General features: G+C 37.2%; 1 protein-coding gene across 7 annotated transcripts in view; it reads right to left on the bottom strand.

Moving 5' to 3' along the window:
• AKAP6 (A-kinase anchoring protein 6) overlaps window positions 1-24,349 on the bottom strand; it is a 458,830-nt gene that overhangs the window by 66,320 nt on the left and 368,161 nt on the right. For all 7 annotated transcript variants that reach the window (XM_070504219.1, XM_014857147.3, XM_070504220.1 and 4 more), the window contains 2 exons: window positions 13,322-13,468; window positions 10,047-10,271 (listed from right to left, as the gene is read on the bottom strand). In XM_070504219.1, coding sequence (XP_070360320.1) covers window positions 10,047-10,271; window positions 13,322-13,468 — 372 coding nt within the window. The remainder of the gene's footprint in view (window positions 1-10,046; window positions 10,272-13,321; window positions 13,469-24,349) is intronic.

Raw genomic sequence — 24,349 nt, 5'->3', positions numbered from 1 at the left:
CTTAACATAGGGGTTTGCTAAGAGACAAGTCTTGAATAAATTAAAAATATTTCTACCCACACTCCTAAAATAATTGGCTCCTCTTTTTAGGTACCAGAGATGCTCCATCCTCACACACATTCTATTACTTTCAATGCCTTTCGTTGAAGATTCTCTTCCTCGTTCAAGGGGGACTGTGAGCTGCTTCAGAGGCAACAGCATTCCAGGGAGAGAAGGGCTCTTGGTGGGAGTGAGGCCTGAGAAGGCCTCCTCCATTTTCCTTGCCCTACTGGCTAAGCAGTTCCCAAATCCTGTCCTCTCTAACCCTGAGGTCTTTCTTAAATCCAGCCTCCTTCCTCTACTGTAATCGCACTATTTCAAGCCCCGAGCATACACCACCTGAGTTACAGAAGAGCAACCTCCAAATAAGGCTTTCTCCTTCAAGGCTGACAGACACAGCTCTGCAAGCCCGCTCACCTGCTCTGGGACACTGACGATGCCCCTGATGAATGAGAAAACTTCATTCAACATGGATTGTTTCCAATTTCACCTGACATTAGCCACGCGAGTACCCCTATGCTTCAGTACCAATAGACGATTTGCTATCCCATGTATGTAGTCTACACTTTCTCATCCCTGAATTTTAGTAAAACTAAAGGAAATCTAAATTTTCCATTCCCTTTTTGTCTGGGCCTGAAATATTTGTACACCTATAGAATCTCTCATAGGACCGATCTCAACACTCAGTGCTTGAAAACAAAACCTCCCTCCTTAAGAATAAACAAACAGGGAAAAACCAACACAGACAGTGTAGTTCAAAAGAGGGCCCAATGTGAGGACTCAAAGAAATAGACTAATAGACTGCTTTTGAAATAGAATTAGTACAAGAAAAAAGAAAACCTTAGAAAATTTCAATCCTTTTCTCGAAAACATGCACAAAGATATTGCATCCATGGCACTGAGGCAGGCACTTTTGAAGATGGAGCAAATTAAGATCAGTGAAGATTGTACAGAGATAGATCTTTGTTGAATTAAAAATTACAACGAAGACAACAACAATTATTGGAAGTATGAGAAAGAATGTAACTAGTAAAATAAAATATTAGGTAATAATTAAATCCAAGATTATATAAACAAAAATAGAGAAATAGGGTGGAGCATACAGAAAAAAGCAAGTCAATTTCTCATTTTAAAAGTAGCATTAACAAGAGGCTGACATTCTTGATATTGAAAATACTGGAAATATTTTTTGGAAAAATCCTTCCAATTCATTAAAGTAAAAATGAAGAAAACAACACGCTTTATAGCAGAATATTTAAACAAGACTCTAGTGTAAGTTTCATGAATTCCTAACATCCAGCCCAGTAGCTGCCACATGGTAGGTATCTGATAAATATTTACTGACTGAATATGATAAAGATCAGCGATCTTAATCAAGAAAATAAATGTGAATGGCCTTAATATTCTTATTAAAAGAAACAGACTTTCAGATTTAATTAGAATGTAATTTATAAGAAATTCATCTAAAATAATATGCTAAAAAATTGCTAACAAAAGGACAGGCAGGAATATATTAAGCCTTTTGATACACTGTGAAGGACTTCAAGGCACCTAAGAGATGAGAAAAGAATAAGGCCAGGCCTCCGATTGTAGTTACTCTGGTTAGTTCTGTTAGATTCAAATTCTCCAACTCTTCAGTCTGGTCATTAATTTTAACCAAGAATTTTCTGTCTTCTATTTCTTACAGATCTGTACATTTGTTTGTCATCAATGTACCAGCAGTTTATTGGTATACTTCTTTCTACTTTTAAATCAACCAGGTCTTGATGATTTATAAACCAAAAAAAATATATTCCTGTTATCTGTGCCACCATCCTGACTGAAATTCATAACTAGGGAGACCTTTTCTTTTCCATTTTAGACCAGCATCTCTATTCAAATTATAAAGACACTATAATGTTAGAAAGGAAACAGAAGGAGAATGCTGGCTACCGTGGTGCCAAAGGCAGTAACTCTGCAACTTTGGTTCAAAGGATACCTTTGTCCTTCTGAAGCATCACTTTCAATGAAGTAAGCATGAAGCCTGGTATACAGAATTGGCTAGATATCAGAAGTTTTGTGCCAAACCAAAAGTGTTGTTTAGAGGAATTAAATTGCATCTATAATTGAATAAATTTATCAAAGGAAAAAGATGGCTATTAGAGAATCACAGAATGCTTGAGCTGAAGAGAATCCTTTCAATTGAAAAAACCTAAATAGACAAATAAAGAATTTTAGGCAAAGAGAAGAGAAATTATCTATTGAGATTATACAGCTAAAAATTCTAGATCATAATGTTACCAACTAACAGAACCTAGTGAGGGTGCGCAATAAATACTATTAATTGGTAAATTACAAAAGAATGATGTGATAGTACAGTTACAGAAGATGACCGACAATTAAATATGAATACTCAAAAAAGAAATTTTCCATCTCCTTAAACGAAGGTGTAATTGTGTGTGTGCGTGGAGAGCAATAACCTGGGAGAAATATGATGAAGAGATAATAGGAATGTTTATGAAAGGTCAGGGAGACAGAAAACGGGAAAGAAAATGAGACTTCAAGTCACTGTTTCATCGCCTTGCCCAAAAGCTCCAGAGTAACCTAGTGTGGAGACCCATCTTTGACAATGTGGGACCTGGTTTTCTGCACCCCAAAAGAGCTGTCCTTTCCACAGGTCAAAGGGCAAACTGGGAGGTGTACTGACCACTTCCTTTTTTCTAGTCTTGAGAGGAAAACAATTCTCTTGCAGTTTTACCTAGAAGGTAATACGTCAATGATCCAACTAACAGATAGTTCAGTCCCTATAGATCATACAATTCACCTGAAGTAATTGAAACCCCACGGAATTTTCTTTATCTGTTCACTATTTATCTATTTACTTTATCTATCTACCCCTTTGTATTAAAAATAAATGCTTTTAAAAAAAGACAGGTTTATGCTATAGTAATTATAATGCTGATAGCTAAAACGCATTGAGTTCTTACTAGACAGGCTCTATTTTAAGCAGCTTTTGTATGTATTATCTCATTTAACACTCATAACCACTCTATGAGGTAAGTTCTATTATTATCCCCATTTTTAAGAAGAGAAACCTGGGGCTTTAAGGAAGATCATGGATCAGAAACAGGTAGAGCCAGGACAAACCCAGGCATCTTGAAGCCACATGCTTAAACCTCTACACCATGGCAGACCAGATCATGCTGCAATCCTACACTCATCTAAGGAGAGAGCACAGAAACACCTCTGCAATTCTGTTCTCCCAGTTTCTTCCTAGTTTGACTTTATTAGCAATGAAAATAACATTAAGTAATATTAAGAAATCAATTAAGATTCGGTGGCCCAGGGTTTCACCAGTTTGGATCCTGGGCGTGGACCTAGCACCGCTCATCAAGCCATGCTGAGGCGGCGTCCCACACAGCAGAATTAGAAGGACCTACAACTAGAATATACAATTATGTACTGTGGGGCTCTGGGGAGAAGAAGGAAAGAAAAAAGATTGGCAACAGATGTTAGCTCAGGGACAGTCTCAAAAAAAAAAAAAAAAGAATAGAAGCATTCATCACTGTGGTTTCAGAGCCCCAGTGCAGCTCTGCCTCGTTTTCTAGGCAGCAACGAAGTAAGGAAGGGTGAGATTTCTCCCTCCCCTTTCCAGATTAGTATTGCAGCCTTTAACTTTCACGAATCTGGTTTACTTGACAGCAGTAATACAAAATACACATATGAAATGAGTACACGGCTTTCTCTTTTTATCCTCAACTCAGGGGCACCCCCTACCCCACTTCATAGGAATCATTGAGCATCTTCTTCTAGTAAAACGTGTACTCAGAAAGAATTAGGCCTTCATTGTCCCCCCTTTTTTTTTCTTTTTCACTTTAGAAGGCTGCCCGGGGACTGCCTATAAAAATTTCCTGTGGGTCTTCCCACCACCCCCAGATGGTAGAGTCAGTAACCTTTATTTAAATCTATCTTTGAATTTCAAACTTAACCCAGCCGATGTTTTTTACAAGGCAGTTCTGGATTGTATCCAATTACTTAAAATTACTCCCAAAGACGTGTTAGGTGATGGAATTTTTTATATACGGTGGGGAAAAATATCTGATAAAAGCTGAATTCAGTATTTTCTTTTAACGAACATACATGGTTACTATAATAGCTTTTAAAAAATAATTATCTCAGACACATAGAAAGGATTAAATCCTGTCTGACGTCTGTTGATTTTGGGAGCATTTTGCATGCTTTTGTTACAGCCAGATTGAATGACTGTAATTCTTTGTTTCCCGCTTTGCCAACAGCATCATTACAAAGTTTGTAAATGCTCCAGGACTCAGCAGAGGGATGATCCTGGCACCTAGAGGAAACGTGGCCTCCTTTCTCATATCTCAAAACTTCCAAAACATTCTCTCCTGTCTTCAACCTAATCTCTTTTACAAATGTGGATTTTGGGGGACACAGGAAGAGTGATTTTTTATGGCGCTATCTGAGATTGGTTAGAGTAGACATGGGAAACTCCCTCTAAACGTCTTGGCTAGATTGGTCTTATTTTTATTTCTGGAAATTACACAGCAAGCTTTGGGAAAATATTTCTTAAAGCGTGTGAACTGTGTTTAGCTCTTTTATTTATCTCTTTATTTTGTAAAAGTACGTTGGTGATATTCCTTTTCAGAGTAATTACTTAGGAATGCTGCACAATTCATACTTAATTTGAAATCCTTTTAAGGACTCCACTCTAAAAATTTTAATTTCAAAGATTTAAAACATTGAGTCAGCCGACTTCCTTCAGCTCTGTCCAGTGTTCAGAACTGGAATGAGGAACAATAGAGTAAGTTACTAGTTGATGTGTCTTTCTCTTTTCAGAAATAAATCTTTGACCTAGGGACTGTTGAGTCTACCAAGTAGTGGCGAATTTGGGAACGGACTTTCTGGGTCTGGTTATTGGCTCTATCACTTACTGAGTCTACGACCTTTCCCTGCCTCCATTTTTTCATCCATAAATAGGAGATAATAAAACACCTGCCCCAGGATGGTCACGAGGGTTAAAGAAGCGAATGCAGGTAAAACCCTTAGAAACTACGACTTACATCTCAGGAGCGCTCGATAAGCATTAGTTGTCATTGTTACAGTTAATAAAAGAACTTTTTGTTCCTCCTCATGCAATTCTAGCATGGCCTCCTTTCCTTAAAGGAGTTGCAAACAGTAGCCAGTCCCATGTTTGTGATAATTTCTGGATTCTAGAGCAGGGTTAGGAAACTAAGGCCTGTGGGCCACATCCGGGCTACTGCCTGCTTTTGCAAATAGTCTTGTAAATTATTCTTATGGAACACATCATATTTATTCATTTACATATTATCTGTGGCTCTTTTACGTTACGATAGCAGAGCTGAGTAATTGAGACAGAGATTGCACTTTCTGGCCTTTTACAGAAAATGTTTGCTAATCCCTCATTTAGACTAAAACAAGGTTTCAGTGTTTATTTTGAAGGGTCAGAGAATGATAGGATGGTAAAATATTGGAATTGGAACCCAGAGACCAGGGCTTTGGAAGTTTCTGCTGCTGGTTGCTGGTGTGGATTCAAACAAGTCACATTAACTTTCCACATGTCAAGTTCTTCATTCATAAAAATAAATAAAAACACAAATAAGAAGGTGATCCCAATTTTCAACTTACATAATTAGTGTAAGGTTTAAGTAGAGTAACATGCACAATGTACTTGGGCAAATTTAAATGGCTCAGCAAATTTGGGGCACTAATCATTGACGAGGTTCTGAAATCTATTCCACTCATTTACCTTCTTGATGACAGAGCCTCCTGGGAGGTCTAAGCCTGTCCTTCCTGGGCTGGTTGGGGGCCCAGCCCAGTGCTGAGGCCTCCTGTAGTTGGTGATGGATAATTTTTCCCCAATTTGAGACTTTAGAATAATGAATTTGGTTATGGGATACAAGGAATGTATGAGTAAGTAAGTATTTCTTTTCTCTCTGAGGGGTCGTCGTTAAAAAGTAGTGCTTTCCAACCAATGGCATTGACGCTGCGCACACATGGCACTTAGGGGCCCTTTGTCAGCTGGCCTTCCTGAACCTCTGACGCACTCTCTGCCTTCTGTTGTCACGGTGGTCCCTCCTCGACAATTTTGCATTTCTGTCCCAGGGCTCTGGACTCACACCTCCTGTCTCTCCCCAGTGCTAGGCTTTGGCTCTTCCTTTTTTAGGGAGAATTTTGCCTTGTGTCTAATCTCGCATTTATCACACTTACTGCCTTAAAGAAAAAGAATACATTCCACCATTGCTTTTCCTCTTTCTCTGAAAACTTAAGATCCTGATCCCTTCTCTTATCCCAGACCAAGCTCTGAGAAGGAAACACAGTGGTGTCTACAAAGCGATAGGCTGTCTTTTTTATATGCAGCATCCTCCCCGCCCCCCCACCCCCCAGTTCTCCTGGGTAGTGCACTGTGGCTTATCTGTCATCACTCTGGGTGTCACATAAAGAAATTTATTCTGTTAAAAGTCTGAGATTTTAGAGAATAGAGAATCATAAAGCTACACCCTGTGGATAAAGTCTGTCTTCTGTGTGACCAACGATGGCAGGAGACACTTGGGAACCCATAAGAAGAGGCAGAACATGGCGAAGAGTTTCCTATATGTAAAGGTTCTTTAATAACTCTCCTGGCTGGGCCATTTTATCACTGAGAAAGGCAGAGGGTATCTGCTCTTTGGATTTGTGGTAAGTAAAAATTTTTATTCTGCATATGTTTATTACCAATTATGATTTTGACAGGTTATAAACATTATATTACATCATTATTGTAGTACAAACATTTGGTTTCATCCTCCCAATGAATGTGGTAATATACAGAGCACTTGATTAATCATACACTAAGCACTACAGAGTAAACAGCTCAGAAATATTTAAAATTCTGGCTAGGAAAGACATTTATTCCAACAGACAAGTTTAAAGCTTTCTTAAACAACAACAAATAAAAGTACTATCCTGCTAGATCCTCTTAGCTTATCTGATCAAACTTCTCAAGATCAAAACTTTAGAAGGGACTAGTTTCAGGTCATAAAGAAAATCAACAGGGCTCCATAATCACAAAACGTTTGAAAAGTTTCAATTTAAAAAGTGAAACATTTCAAAGAAATTTACACTGGTAAATACAAAAATGTGAAACAAAAACACACATTTTCACCTCCGAAGATCTTCGATAGCTAAAGCTATTTGCTATTCTGGCCAAATTGCTGAAGATTGTGACTGATAGATGTACCACAAAGAAACAATGACATTTAGTTCTGTCCTGCTCTTCCCACTGAGTCCCCTGGCATGGAAGGGCACTCAGTCAACATCAGTTTTGCATAGTAGTTCTGAGAATGGGCTTTAGAGTCAGAAGGCACTGGATTTAAACCCTAATTCTATCACTCATTCCATGTGGCCTTGGACACAAAACTCAACCTCCATGTGCCTGTTTCCATATCTGCAAAATCAAGATCCTAATACCGATCTCATAGGTCACTACTAGCATTAAATGAGATACATGTATATACTCACAATGGTATATTATATAATTGTCAAAATAAGTGAATTACAGCCATACTCAGTGATATGAATGAATCTTGGCATTATAATGTTAAATGAAAAAGGAAGTCCTAAAAGATAACATATAGCATGATTACCTTTTAATAAAGTTAAGAAAAAAATAGAATAAAAAATGTTCTTTCCTATCAAAGGAAAGCAAGGGAATAAAGAATATAGGGTTCAGGATCTTGATTACTTTACGTGAGGAGAGCAGGGGGTTGAAATAGGACTGGGGAAACCATATGGGGTGGTGGACATTACCATCAAGATCCTACTTTTCATTTGGGGCAGGAAAATCTCTGTATTTATATAGTATTTTTAAAACAGCTAAGTAAACAAGAGCAGGGTATAAAAGTAGTTAGTGTAATGAACAGTGACACTGAAAACATAAAAATGCTCTAAGAAAAAAAATACCTTTGAAGAAAATAAATAAAATAGCAAAAGCCTGTGATAGTCTCCAGGATTTCTGAAATAAAAATTCTCTGATTATTCTCAGGCCCTGAGATCCACATGGTAAAGAACAAATTAGGGGTAGCGAATATTCCCTTAGTGGCTACAAAATGTTAGTTCGTAAATGACTAGGACTCCTAGAAGTTATCTAACGATCTAGAAGCCTAGAGACTTCTCTCTGTCTCAAACTCTTCTAAATTTGTAACTAGGATCCAGCTGAAGATGATGTTGATGACACTGTACAAAGCTAGAGCATAAAGCCACTGTCCTTTTGAAGCATCAGTAAAATGAATGCAGAACTGTTCATGCTTCCATTTCTATAATAGTGAATATGAAAAAAACATTTTAAAATATCTATGTATGAGATACATGGATAGGTAGGTAGATATATAAATAATTGTAACAACAAACTTCCTGTTATTGTTTCCAATTATTATGTTACATCTCTGGGCTTATAATGTTAAGAGATTTCTATGCCTTATGAATGCACCATTACAAAAAGTAGAAATAATAATTTACATATGTGAACTCATATGCTTGTGAGATAAATACTTTCAGCTCCCCGTTTTCTAGATGAAGACATTGAGGCACACAGGGATCATACAAGAAACACGACCAAGGACACAAGTGGCTGGTGCCATTAACCAGGTCACTAAAGCTGTGATATAGTTACTGTAGAGAAAAAATATATTTCACAACGTCCAGCTTACTAATAATCAGGAGGCTTTATAAGGTACATGTTAAGTGCAAATAACACAGAGGGAAATATCTGAAGACTCCATCTGCCTGCAATGGCGGTTAGGGTGAGACAAGTAGAGATGAAATAACAAACCATCTGAATATTAGATTTTGGACTATAAAACCCAGTTGCCTTGGCAAGATGCTTTCATTTAACTTCCAGGTTGGTCTTGTCAATTCAATGGCAGAAGAGGAGGTTTTCAACCAAAACAATTTGTAGGTGTACGACGCAGTTTATCAAGAAGTATTGTGCTCTTACCTTGGAGGGTGCCTCCTCTTGTGCTATGCAGGCGAGCGCAGGGCGCCTGCCTGCCTGGCACAGGGAAGATGACCAACATGTGACTACATACTCTGATAGCCTGCCGGAAGATTGCAGGGCAGAGGGTGTGAGATCATTGAAACCTAGCCCTGAAGGGCTCTGAGAAGAAACAGTTGCTTGGTCCCAAGAAGTTCTTTCCTTTTTGGCTTTCCCTTTTCTCCTCTTTAAGACTTTTCATGCCAGAAGGTTTCTTGCCACCAAATTCATATTCTGCAACCCCAAAGCCTCAAACTGACACCAGCCAGAGTCCACATAATCACTGCATTTATGGGAGGGTTCACACAGTACAGGCTACTGTGGGCAATAAGAGAAAACATTTGAATTTTAAACTGCTTTTGAATAGATATCGTGTCAACCATGGAAACAAACAGGGAAATGCTCTTTCTTCATGGCCATACGGTGAACATGCACATAGCTGTGTTGCTAAGGCTGGCATTTTTCTATGATGGAATATGCCTGTAATGTAGGAACCTCTTTTACTTTATATCTTCCCTCCATAAGTAGCTGATTCTTTCACATGTAAAAATTGTTTCCTTTTGTTAGCATTAATGGTCTTCAATTAAATGATATGCTTTTATCATATCAATTTATGGAAGTATTTTTAGCCACATCATTTATAGAACATTTAGGGCTGCCTTTCAAAGTCCTCAGTAATCTTTAGTGTTTGCTGGTCTGCTTTTAATTTATCAAAGCCCTCCCTCAACAGGCATTGCACAAAACACACAAGCAGCAGAGACTTCCCCCACACAATTGTAGTTGATATGCTTCATGTTCATCTTTATACACAAACAGACCTTGGCATACAAGAAATGTGGAGAGTGTCTATAAATTCAAGGGAACATTTAAGTGCACAGTGATACATAGATACATGGGTATAATACTTTATGTACTTGATAAATATTTCATCCCTACCATAAAGAAAGCTTTTTATCAACTTTGATTGTTTTTTTATTACCTTAAAGTATTGCAGTTGTTTCTCAACATTCATTGTTCCTTCCTTTTCTTGTCTCAGACAGGAATTGAAGATGAAAAGCTCCGTATCTCTTAGCCACCCTTTCAGTTCTTTGATCCTGACCTCCAGCTGCCTCACCAGGCTTCCGCTTTCAGGAGAGAGCAGGTCACGTGGACCCGACCCACTGTGCCCTGCCATTGTGTCCTGGATCTTCTCTCCTAGGGTTTTCTAATGCATCAGATTAAAAACAAAAACAAAAAACACCACCAACAACAGACAAAAACATAGATTAGTTTAGGTACCAAAAACATATCACTGTTTGGCTGGTAACAAGGGCCAACTGGTAGGTGTCCAGCCGCACCTGCCACCTCACAACTGACATTCAGTTCAGAGTATCTTGTTCCATTTTGGATTTGAATTCTTGAGCAATGTATGTTGTTCTGACTACCACTGGAGGCTTAAGAAGACCTCATTCACTTATAATTTCGTTTAACAGAAAGGAGAGTTAACCCAAAAGTTCACCATGATCACTGATAAAAATTCATTTGAATTCTCATGACAGGAGTTTACAGTAAAAAATTCTCTGCATAAGATTTTCAGGAGATAAAAGTCTGAGTTTAATCAATATACTAAAGAGGCCAAGAGTAGTTTGTGCATGGCTAATGAAATTCCTTTTTTTGGTTTGAGAAGTACAATTCCCCACACCACATGACTGAGGGCTGTTAAGAAGGAGTGGCCTCCTTGGTGCTGTGTTGGATTTTCTCTGACTTGGAAATTGTTCAAACCCACAATTCTTCCCACTTTTCATTTGTGGATGCTAGACTTTCTATTATGTGTTAAAATAAATCCCAATCCACTATGCTAGAAGCCTTCTTGAATGAGCCACTACGGCATGAAGGTGCTGTCCGGGAGCACTTTTTATTTTAAAAATTTTTGGTGGGAAACACTCCCTTTGGAGAATCAGTAGGAGTTAATCTATAATGATGAATTAAACCTACAAAAATAAGCCTTAAAACACAAATAAAACTAAGTCAACAAACATTCATCTGCTGTGTAGTGTTCCGTAAATAGTATCTTTAGGAGATCATAACAGAAAAATAGCCTTTCTTGGCAACACCCTTGTATTTTCATGGTGCAGATATTGATAATTTGAAGACCCTCAGTGGAATCCAGATTTAGCTATTGTTTTTATGCTGTAACAAAAGTAGCAGCAGGAGGTGAAATCAATGCCCTTGGAGGGTAGGGTCACAAAAAAGAATTTATTGCCACTTTTTTGTTCTGGAACAGTTTGCAATCATAAATTCTTCATAAACAGAATACTTCAGAGAATGGTCCGTCTTCATAAATATACGACAGAGGACATCAATTTCATTTAATTCACAATTTGTGTCAGCACAGCAGATGCCAATGCCTGCCTTGATAGGGTTGTTTAATATGCAATTGAGACAGAGTAATATGCAGCACCGGGGACAAAATTTCACAGATTAAACTCTACGCACCACTGACACTTCATTCTAATGTATTTCCATCCCACACTGCTCACCTTAGATGAAAGTAATATTAAAAACCATATCCCTCTATTTTACTATTGTTAGAAGTTAAAATCCTTGTCTTTAAATTTTTTTCATGCCAATTAAAATGTAATCATGCCAATTAAAGCAGTATGCCTGGTGGTGTTAGTGTGGCATCGGTTTTGTTAAAATCTTCCCTCCACCCTTGTCTGTCTCTAAACCATTACAAAACTCTGCATGTCGTATTTGAACGATATTTTTGTCAAAAAGGCAATCCATTGTAAAGTATCTGACTCATAAAGGATAGCTAAATACTCTGTTTCTTTTTTAAAGATTATGTTGATTTAAAATTTTTGTTGAGGCAATACACATGACATACTTCCAACAATTTTCAAAAAAGATTATTGCTGGTTATTTATGAAATTAGAAACAGATATATTAAAATGCAATGTACACAGACTATCTCTTTTTCTATCAAGCATATAAAGATGCTGTTCTCATCTATTTAGTAAGCAACATTTTAGAATGTCATACACTAACCACATTTCTCCTGTATGAGATCAATGAATTCTGTAGATTTTACTAGGTTCTGATTTAAATCACCATATTATAAAGTGAAAGCCATTAACTACTATTAAAGTGTAATGTAACAATAGGTTAGAGTAAAAACTTTCAACATTTTAAGTCACTTTGTACAACTGCAGAGTGTAGTGAATTGAGATGAGAAAGCCAGGATTTAAACTTGCAGTTTTTTAATCACCTAGATTAAGCACGGTATAAACTGAACACTGGCATTCCTCCAAGTCATCAAGGTACATGAAGAGCTTTTTATTCAAAATATTTTTGGAGTATTATTTCTTTAAAAATTAAAAAAAAAGCAGGAAATGGAAAGCATGCAAAATTATGCTCCATAACTGACACCACCCATACTGAGCTGTTATAATTAATCATTTAAGTAATTGACAAATTTAGCTTACCCTTGATTTGAAGTGAAGGCAATTTAGGAGAGAAGTTGATGAAAAAATACAGTTTAACCTCTCTCTTTCAGCTGTCTTCCAACAAAAGGACAGCACTGCCTCCTGCACAGTGCCATCCTGGTCTCTGGGTAACAGAATCTCTATATTGCCTTTTTGCCAGATTCTTGCATCTCAGTCTTTGGCTGAGACCCAACCCATCATGGCGTGAAATGAATTACATGAAACTTTTTTTTGGCTTTTGTTAAAAGTGAGCTTGAAATTGAGGCACAAAATAGTGGCCGATCTAATTCTGCAATTCAGATTTGGGTCAAATTTGCATCTTTGTTTTGGTGGCTTTAGTGCGACTTGAAAGCTGTAGTGACAACCCCACTTTTCATCTGAAGGGTACAGTAAATAGTTAAACAGTGGATGTCTCCAACATGTACCTTCAGAATCAATTCTATTAACATTCATTCAAGCATGACAGTCAGTGTATATCAGATATACTGTATTACAGTTGACTTGGTGCATACCCATAATACATGGCATATTTTACTTACTTTTTTTTATGTATTAAAGAACCAAAATTATTAAAATCTGAGAGGAGACAAGCTCAGAGCAGAAAAAAGTCAACAGAAGAGGAAAAGCAGTGTTTTTCCCCCATAATAACATGAATAGCTTGTTTGAAATGTAGGTAGTGAATTGAAAGAGAGAGATATTTGTGCCTCAAATTAGAAATCAGACAGATAGAGTACTTCACTACACAAAAAATGTACATATAACCTACAAACAGTAATAAAAATGCAAATACCCCAAGCAGTTCCCATTTTTCATTAATTGAATCCACTTTTTCAAGGAGATCATTTGGTAGTAAAACGCCACCTTTCTTCAAAGCTTCAACCTTACTAAGCAGCTCCGTCTTTTTCAGGTCTCTGATGGACATTTCCACACTGTATCGCTAAAAGGAGAAGAAAGAAATTCCATTAGGGAGGGAGGTGTTCTTAGAAAATCTCTGAGCACAGAGTCAGGAATGCTCATGGCTGTTAAAAGTTTTTGTTTCCAATAAAATTTATGGGGAGACTAAACCTAAGTACCTTGAGTAGTTGAGGAATATTGCTGAAAACAGTTAGAAATATATCTTGCTCGCACATACATAAACATCCAAGGTATTCCATTTAGTTGACTAAGATTTATGTCTTTTTAAACTAAAGTTTACACACACATTTGATCTTTAAAATATTCCAAGGAGGAAAATACCTGGTCTACCAGGATTTAATATTACAGTTAATTTTGGTCAACATTTGGTTCCAGGGGCTGCCCATCTCTCACCTCTGGCCCCCAAAGAACCATCTCAGAGTGATACAAATAAAATTATCCCCAAAGAGTTTGTAACTTCCTCCTTAACCCATAAGTCCTCTGAATTCTAAGTCAACATTTTTTTTTCATTTTCCTTTTACTTAAAAACTCTGCATGGGATTAGAGAAGAGGTACATATAGAGAGGAAAAAGAAAACCAGTGCTTTGGGAATGGTTCCAAATCTATGCTTCTTTATTGATTACTGCAAAATGTCCCCAAACATCAGAATCGATTACAGAGCCCTCTTCCATAATACACATTGTATTTTAACAAACTGCCAAGTGAATCTCTCCTAAGAGATGTTTTGCTAGAGATAATGTAAATCCTATTTAATCTGACAGTTACTATGGTGATTCTCTTCAAATAACTCTATTTGGGATAGCTTCAGAGTTACAAAGTCCTTTATTATGGACAGCTATCAATGACCGTGGCTGTATATTTTAAATGCACACATAAAAATACCTCTGAGCAGAAAACCTAGATTCTGGCTAAAATATTAAACATAGTTACAATTTTAGGATATTTACACAATATAATGGCAATCCCAAAAGTTCTTTCTTCGAGGCATAAAAGTTAGGTCCCTGAGGTCCGTGGTAGTATTGCTCCATTACCCTAACTGAGCTAAAAGGAGCACTTTAGCAGATCTAATAATTAGAAAAGCTTTTGTCTGGGCCAAGTAGCAAATCAACAAGTTTAAAACATGCCCAAGCACTTGGGTGATTTTATTCACCCTGAAATCATGGTATTATGTAAGATCCCAAACTAAAACACAATTGGAAGCAGCTTAAAGGAAAAGGAAGATGTGAAATCCCTGTGTTGGTTAATAGATTCTCAGCATTTGCGTGCATATGTTTGCATACTTTTAGTTTCATATTTTAATCTTTCATTTACACCAAACATGCACATCATTTGTATTATGTAAACTTCTCCAAATGTTAGTCATTTGTGGATCACAGAACAAAATGTTTTAAATAAAGTGATTTAAAGCATTTCATAGTATTAATGAATGTTGATCAGGGAGCCAGAGTACCCAAAATTACATGAATATGTATAATGAAAAAAATCAAGGGTTGCTTTAGAGCTCTTTTAGAATTTGGCCTGTGATACATGGGAAATTCTGATTGCATTTTCCAATGGCAGGCAATTACCAGGACCATGTTACTCCAACACTTAGAAAACACACTGTCCACCGCAGTTTTCTGGACTCAACACTCCACAAGTATTCTAGAAACCCACATAGTGTTTTATTTGTCAGAGTGATGACTGGAGGAAAGGGTGATCTGCTTTATGTAATCAGATTCCCATCAAAGACAATGTTGCTGACAAAGATTTACATAATTTATTTGGTAAGACTTTGACATAATATTGGAGGAACCAGCACTTCAGGCAGGCAGAAGAATCCTATTCAAATCCTTTGCTTATGCCACGTGCATTAATTGACAAAGGGAGCTCTCTGGCTGTGCCACCTGGGAGCAGCCTCACCAGTTATCACTTCCACTTGTGACAAGCTCAACACCCTCTTTACCCCAACTTTGAACAGCTCCTACACAGCAGATCAGACAAGAAAGAGAACAGTTTAGATGTCTCCCATAAAAATGATAGGATCGTAATAATAAAAGCATGAAAAGCAATTAATTTAATTTTAGACACAACAAAATAATTTTCTCTGAGAAATGTGGTACAAGTAGTCACTTCAACAGCTATTATAAAAGTTATTGCGTTAAAAAAACTTGACTTTATGTATGCTCTCTGTCTTTGTCACCATGTAACCTACTGTAGAAACAGCGTGATGAAAGACGTGATTGATGGACAATGCCTTCAAACTATAAAAGCTTAGAGAATCCAGCTAATTGTTAGATGTATTGGCATGTGCATGAAAGGTACTAGAATGTCATGTAATTTAAGGTGAGAATATTTATTTTAATTTTTGAAGCACTCTGAAGGTTGAATCTGATATGATTTAGGGCCTCGAGCTGTATATGTAAGAATGCCAGGAGTGTTATATTTTTGTTGAGGCTGGTATGTTTTTGCCGTTCTCTCTCCCACATCTTTTCGTAAGCGTTAGATGAGGAGAATCAACTGCCAGCTCCATCAGTTCTCCGTCCTCCTATCAAGTAGGGCTACTTTATCCTGTGGTGAGAAGATAATTTAATCTTCATATTCATTCCACCCACAGCAGTCAGGGAGCAGAGGGTGCCCCATTGTGTCCTGTAGTCTGGGGATGTTATGATATAGACTACTCTTCAATAGCCAAAAATGAGATTAGCAAAGTTAAAGTCAGATGGCTTTTCTTGAGTGCTAAGGTAAATAAGCATCCAGTATTTAATTTCCCCACAGCACCTGCTGTGGGCCGCTCTGTCTAGTCAAAAATAAAATATACTCGATTGAAAGGGCATATTTACATTATTAAGTGTATTTGCTTGGCCAATTCAATTTTGACTAATGAAGCCCCCTAATAGATTTGTGAATAATCTAAATTAAAGACACAGGCCACTTCTATTCTAAATGCCACTGCTATGTGTATATAGAGGTATATAAAGAAAACTTTAAAAACAGAGTTAAAAATTACCACAAATACTAGCTCACTGTTCTAACTAAGAATTAAAGAAGTTTATAGAAAATTCTAATTCAGTGCCTACTTTTTAAAAGCACAAATGCTGAAATTGAATTAGAAAACAAAGCCAGCCAAAGCAGGGATTTTTGAAGTAAATATAATTAGAAACGCATGAAGACTTGATTGAGATAACTTTTTTGACAGTTATGCTAAAGGCTTTTTTCCCTCCTAAAACCTTTTTTTTTTGTTGTTGTTAAAAATCACACCGAAAATTCTGCCCAAATGGAGACTGGAACAATGCCTTGAAACAGTGTTAATTGTCACCATGGAAACCAGAAGAATAAGCCATTTTGAAACTGGTATAGAAGGCACACATTGAGCAACTCAAGCATTTTTCTGCCTCCCTCAATGTTAAAGAACAAGATGCCTTGTCACTGTGAGGTCAGAGAAAGAAAGCATCATGAAAGGGCTGTAGATGTTCACTGTCTAGTAAATAAAAAAATAAAAAATAAACTACATACAGCTAATGCTGTGAGACTCTACCCGGTGAATCTTTTTGAAATAGAAAGATCATCAAAAGATGGCCAGGAGTGGGGGATGGATTCTACGTAAGCGAAACTTCAGGGCTGTATTATGTGAACCTTGCCCCCAAAGCTCCCTGGGAATTCTGCTGTTGTAATAAAACTTCAGAAGAGGAAAGAAAAAAGGCAGCATGATGGAATTCAAAATAATGCTCTAAAAGCACACAGAGAGATTAAGACATCCATTGTAAGACTTTTGTATGGTGCTTCTGTTGGTTATACTGAAAAGAGACCAGACATTGCTGAGCGGAGAGTGAAGTTTTGGCTACGAGAAACACAAGAACTAAACCAAAGCATTTTCTCCATTATTAGAATAGGGCTGTCAGATTCTGTGTCTTCAGCATTTGAGTATTTACATCTTAGACTGTATTTTAACTGGGCTTCATGTGACTTTATATTAGAAGGAGTTAAAGCAGGGAAAATGATCTAGTTATTAGAATAACAAGTTTGAGTATCTTCCCCAGTACAAAGTTAATACCACAAACACCTGTATATCCAGCGTATCCCTTTCCCAAAAACACACAACAGATAGACAGATGGACGGACTGAGAAAATAAAATGCATCTTAGCCTATCAACAAGAAAGCATACGCTAGGAGCACACCAAAACACTAAACTACTGGCAAAATTATGTGTGAAAATATGCATTTTTGCAGAAAAATGTAGGGTTGTGTCTGTCTATGACTCTCATATTGTGTTTTCTGGCTAGTGTTTGCCCTCCTCATGCGAGGCTTCATGGTGGCCCCTCAGCAAGTCCATGCCTAATGCCATTCAGTGGTGAACAAAGAGTCTCTTTATACGAAAGTCCAGGGTCCACAGCTCAGCTGTACATGCCGAGTGCAGGAATCTGCTAGAGGCCAGTGTTGCCTTTGCAGCAGTTCCTGTGCTGCCCCCTTTTCAGAGCACCAGTGTCCAGCATCTCACAATGCATGTGATGTTTCACGTGGAGCCAGTATCACCTACACCTCGGAAAGATGCTGGTGTTGAAGAAGAGGGTTCGAGCTCAAGACAAATAATAGTCGTTATTTCTTGCAAACTCCTTGTATTTTACCATTAGCAATTTATGGCGAATAATTGCACAGAGAAATTATAAAGACTCCTACAATTGTCCTTGTAAATTAATAATAGGCTTTCTTGATTGGGATAAATTTGCTGCTGAGCCTTTGGAAAAATTAAAAAGTGCAATGTCATTTAAAATTGCCAGAACTCGCACAGCAAATTACATCTGAGGTTAAGAATTGAGTTTTCCCCCCTCTTCTAGCTTATTCCATTTGCATGATCTGGAAATCACATTACATTGGCCATGTATTGTTAATTGGACATAGATTGCATTATCTTTAATATAAATCAAACTACAAATATTAAAATGAATTGCAAATTCCCTAATAGAAGATCATAAAACAATCTTTTTTAAAGTATCTCCCATTAATAATTTAATTCCAATTATATCACTCAGAAAACTTAAGTAGGAAACCTGGCAACTTATTTCTCCAATCATTTCTTTTACATAACAAATACTGAAGCCTTTTTAAATAAATATCCAGAGCAGAATTCATTGTTACAGAGCAAAAACAAAAACACCAATACCTGAAAACTTTTCATGCCGATTTCTGTAAAATTCTGCCTAAGAACACCAAGCCCGTCTGCCTCATTTCTTACCTATCCCTGTCAAGGGAGAGAAAAAAGTCTCCTATAGAAGAGATTTAGTAAGTTTAAGAACTATTGTAATCACGCTCTCTAAAACTAAAAAATTGATGACTAGTCTTCTATTTAGTTTTTGAAAGGTTCTCTAGCCCCTTAGATTTTTCTGTAAATTTGGTATCTTTCTGAAGACTTCGTGTGGCCTTTAACAAGTTTATATTAAATATTTAATACTGTTTAGAGCATACCCACTACTACCAAAAACAGTTATATTCCCAGCAGTCCCACTGTTTCAGGCAGAGGACTTGATTGATCCTCCTAGCCTGAATTGAGTAGAATGAAAAGAAGCAGTTGGAAAATAGCTGCAATCATTTAATGCAGATGACCTCTGACAGCCTCGCAGCTCTTCTATCTGAACAGAAATTTGCATGGGGTCTCTGTGCAGAGGAACAATGTAACCTAAATGGTAGACAATCTTTATTCTAATGAAGTGGGTGTCAAGGTCAATGTAAAACTGCAATGATAAATGGTGCACCACTAGGCAAGAGAAGTTGCATAGGCATTGTAGTGCTTTCACATTAATTGAAGACTGAAATGCACCGTGTGAAAAGCACAAGCCTCTCTTTTCACCGTAATGTGTTAATGCGCCAATGCCGAAATGATTTCTTCAAGATGTTTGCCTGTTGACATGTATCTTATTGCAAAAATAATGCAAATAAGGAATTACGGCACAAAATGGACATTTTTAGAATTTAGCTTTTTCTGGAGTAGAATTACAAAAACCTAAATAAAATGTCCCCAAACAACATCCTGACACCTAATGTAATTCCTTTGATCCCCTTTTCTTTTCTTTTTCTATTTAGACCTGTCTTTAATTAGTTTCAACCAAGCAACCTTTTATAGAACCCTTCGTTGGGTACTTTCATGCTGAGCTCACTGTAAAAGAGGACCAATGAGAGGAGAATCATGCAAATATTATTTTTTGCCGTCACTTCTAAGTTTTCTGCTTAGTCTGCAGTTAAGTTCTTCAGGTGTTGTTTGTCCTGAATGAAAATATAATAAAAAGCCTATGGTTTGTAAAAAGAAAATATCTATTTTCTAGTTGAGGACTAAAAAACTATAATCTGGTCATTTGACATTGCCAAAATGACCATACAGCAATAATTACACCATTTCTTCAGTTGATCTAGCAATTTTGTGTCAGTCAATATTTTTCATTACATAAAAATAAGGACAGTAAGCTGCTTTTAAAAAATCCTGATCTACTTAAGCCTGTAAAGGGGACATTGTTTGCTAATACACTCATTAGCAACCAAGCATTTTAACTTCGTCAATTAAACAGGAAATGGAGTTGCACCATTAGTTTCACAATTTGCTAAAATACTAATAAGAGCATATTACTAACCATTTGAGAAACATTTCCAGGCTCAACCCGTAATATGTTATAAACTGGATGCATTTTTATGGTTGACATTTTTTTCTGATTCCAGTAGATGCTGTGATACAGCCAACTTTCCAACACTAAGCTTCCTGCTACAAAGAGATTTTATAATGGAATTACAGTTATACTAGTCAGGAATGGTCTGCAGGTCTTTCGGTCTGTAGTCTTGGTAACTAGAAGGCTATTAGTGTGATTTCCTATGAAATAAATGATATTGCTAGTTTGCAGCTCTGATGTAAAAACAAACTGTCTCACATAGAAATCAACATTTCTGAAATGGTAATTCAGAGAAAAAAATCTCAACATGAAGGAGGATAGCGAAAAAGAAAAAGAAAGTTACTGATGAAACTGTTTAAAAAACTGTACAGCTTCATCTGTGTGTGATTTGTCAGGTCTGAAGCTTGACGTGCCCAAGGGGCAGACCCCAGCGGGGAGTAGGCTGCCGAGCTAAATAGCTGTGAAAGAAGTCTTAATGTAGGATGGAATTCAAACTAACCTTGACATGACCTCGGGAAAAATATGCAAAAAGTAAAATGAATGCACTCTGCAAGATACATCCTAATTTTGTGGTGGAGCTGGTGAGTTTTCCAAACATAACTGAGACCTTAAAAGAAAAATAGAAAGCTAGTAAAAGGGGAAAACTTTGGAATTCAGGCAAAAAACGTAAGCAAGCATGATGCGTTACTGCGAAGGCATGTGAACCATTTGGAAAGAATCCAAATAAAAACCCACACTGAACAATATTGTTGTCAGCCTGTCTATTCAGGAAAATTGTTTTTTTTAGGTTGAATATAAATGACACAAAGCCAAGATTACATCATTGCATTACAAAGTCTGTTGTGGCTTTTAGCTGAACAAGCCCCATGGATCTATTGGTTTAGGACAGTAATTCAGTAAGGAGGTTTTAATGTGTTATTTTTTCCTCCAGTGTCAATAAAAAATAGAGGAATTTAAGGAAGAAATATCATGGGTGCTCTCTGGTCTATTTATTGCTTTTCATCTGTATTTGATAAGCCAAACTCAAATTTTAATTGATGAATGGAGTCTTAATTTGACTTTATTATAAATTTGGCCTGTTTTGAAGCGATCAGCTTAGCAGGAAGGCATTTGTTCTAGCTCCCCGGCCAAGAACTGGCTAACTCATTGGATATATGGAAATTTTAATTGAGTGTCAACTTGTGTAGAATTTCAATCCTATTTCCTTCTCAATGCAATTTTGTAGCAATACCAGTTATTTACTACACTACTAACCAGATTTTAAACATAATTAAATTGCTAAGAACATACACCAAAATCTAATGACTTAAATCTCTACAGCCAGGATGTGAATTCCTGGATCAGGTATATGGGCTTCTATTAGATTTTCAAAAGCATAAGGTGAGCAGAAGGATGCAATCATTAGAAGCACAGAAGTACAAGGAGCTTTGCTGAGAACTGTTGAACAATCACATGTAAAGATCACTGCTAAATCGATATGTTATACCAAAGGGCTCTTTTTTGGTCTAGTCTTATTCAATATTTTCATTAATGACACACATAAGTAAAATATGTATATGGCATGTCGATCAGATTGCCAGATTATAATAATCTCATTGATCAATAAAGAACAATAAATATTTTAGCTCAGAGATCATAAACTCAGATACCTACAGGGAGTGGTATACCAGTAAACTAGCTTTCTGGGGGGAAAAAAAAGCACTGATTTGTAGTGTTTGCTGATTTCTCGGGTGTAAATACTCACACCATGGCAGATTCCAAACTACCAATGGTTGCCATTACTGGCAAAATTCCTGAAAATCTAAAAATCAGCTCTCACAAGCCAGTATAGCCAGCTCCAGTACCCCACTACCTGACAGCTAATGTAAAAAAGTTGAGCTGAGCATACGTAAGTCATCTTCTATCTTTCATGTTCTAACTATTGGTAGCGTATGGAAAAAGAGAACTGTTGTCTATACTAGAGAAAAACAATGCATAAATATGATGATTACTAAAATTTAACCCCAGTGAAGGGAAAATAAGAGGAGGTGGCATGGAATGTGGAGGATGGGAGAACACAAGTTCCATCTAAAAGGGACAACCACTGCTCAGCTCTACCAACTGTTTCCAAGTGGGAATATGCCTTCAAAACGACTTCAGTATGGCAGTTTTTTTTTTTTCCTGAGGAAGATTCACCCTGAGTTAACATCTGCGCCAATCTCCCTCTATTTTGTATGTGGGTTGCCACCACAGCATGGCTACTGACAAGTGGTGTGGATCTGTACCCAGGAACTGAACCCCAGGCTGCCAAAGCAAAGTGCACCAAACTTAACCACTAGGCCCTGGGACTGGCCCCCAGGTATATTTTTTAAGAGAAGAGAGAAATAAATACTTTTATGTGAAGTCCCATAATTTTTATATATTGAATTAAAATTTTTTAACACTGTACAGGCCAACCTACATCTCTGAGTTGGATTTGAATTTGCAGGCGACTACTTCACAACATCTATTTTAGAGGCTGATATTAGACTCTGAAGGGAACACAACATGCTGGCATAATAGATTAAACCTAAGAAGAACATATGACAAACGTCAAGCCAGACAGAGTTAATAACCATCCCCTAACCCCACCAAAAAAATAAAAATACAAAAACTGCATAAAGATAGAAGTGACTAGGCTTCCATTTGCTGTTGGCTCAATGAGTCAACAGACAGTGGAAGGTGGATGTTAAAAAAAAAAAAAAGAAACATGAATTAAGGCTGTAATGGGGCAAACACAGGGTCAAAAATAAAAAAGGTGACAGATAGATCAGCTTCACCGTGATTTACGAGGCCCAAACCTGCAATCCTGCTTCTGCCTGGGTTCCATTTTCCAAGAGGGACCTAGACAATGTATTAAACGTCTAAAGGAGAGCACTCAAAGAAGGGAGGGGATTCATCACTTCTGCAGGGAGCAAGCTGTTCAAAGAGTTGGAGATATTCAGCCAAGAGGTAGATAAGAGTTGAAGATGAGAGAAGAGAGGGAAGGACATGTTAGCAGACTTTGAATATTTACAGGACTTCTACATAGACAATACTAATTTGTTTCATCGGACCTCAGAAGTCAGGCCTGGGATCAAAGGCTGAAGCATAAGTAGGAATGTAGCTTGGGCAAAAGAGAGTTCCCATTCACCAAAGGTGTTCAGACAGAGACCAGAAATCTACCTGGTTAGGAGTTTTTATGGGATAATGAGGCATTAAATGAGGCTTGGCCTAGAAGAGAGAGTCTAAACTTCCTCTCTGTTTTAGAAAAGTTCACTTCTTTGGGCCCACATTCACCAGATCAGCTATAATAATCACATTATTCTGTGTAAAAGAAATGAAGACTGAAAGACTGAAAGACACCAAGTTAAGGAGAAGCTGTCATTTACTGGAACAAGACTCACATGAGATTCTCATGCAGGGAAACCTAGGAGAAGACAAATGGAGCAAAGACTCAACCACATAACACGAAAGCTATATAATCTAAGCCTAACAGAGGACAGAGAGAACCTAAAGAAGAGGCAAGGCTAACCGAAAATCCTCAAACCACCCTCACTCTGTCCTACGTTAGAGAAATTGAGAAATTAAGTATTAAGGTATTTTGAGTCTTTTTCTTGATAAATATTTTCTAGGAAACGTCTACAGAATTTATGCAGTTAGGTCCATATTTCAACAAGGTCCTTCCCATCGATTTTTTTTTTAAGACATAAACTTCATAAATGCCACTCTCAAAAATTTTCTTCCGTCAACATAGAACTTTCTCTAACAGATATCTAAAAAGTGTGTTATAACCCTTGCTGTCAGCAATGTGGGCATAATGGCAATTTCTTCTCCATGCTATGAAACTTCATGGTTGCGCTGTATTATGTCTAAAATCTGCACATCTCAATGGGTTTTCTGTGCGTTCCAATGCACTTCAGTGACGATGTGGATCATTGCCATAATACATCATGACTGTTCTAATTACGGTTTCATTATGATGCACCATATCAGGGCTGTCGTAATGTCATGTCAGCACATAGTAAGAATAGTTATGCAATTATGTAATATCTGTTAGAGTATGCAATGCAGGATGGAAAAAAGACATGAGGAGCAGCAATTAATGTAATGAAACTCTGTTTCCTCCTTTAAAAAAGTTTCCAATTTAAAAGTATCATATCTTTTGTTTTCCATCTCCCAACCTAAACAGACGCCTCCAAACACATCTATTTTTTTTAATTGGGCACCACTATACAATTTTATGGATTTTTTTAAATAAGCAAAATAAGAA

This window comes from Equus asinus, chromosome 2, assembly GCF_041296235.1.
Source record: "Equus asinus isolate D_3611 breed Donkey chromosome 2, EquAss-T2T_v2, whole genome shotgun sequence".
Classification (NCBI taxonomy): Eukaryota; Metazoa; Chordata; class Mammalia; order Perissodactyla; family Equidae; genus Equus; species Equus asinus.
This window is presented reverse-complemented; position numbering and strand designations above follow the sequence as displayed.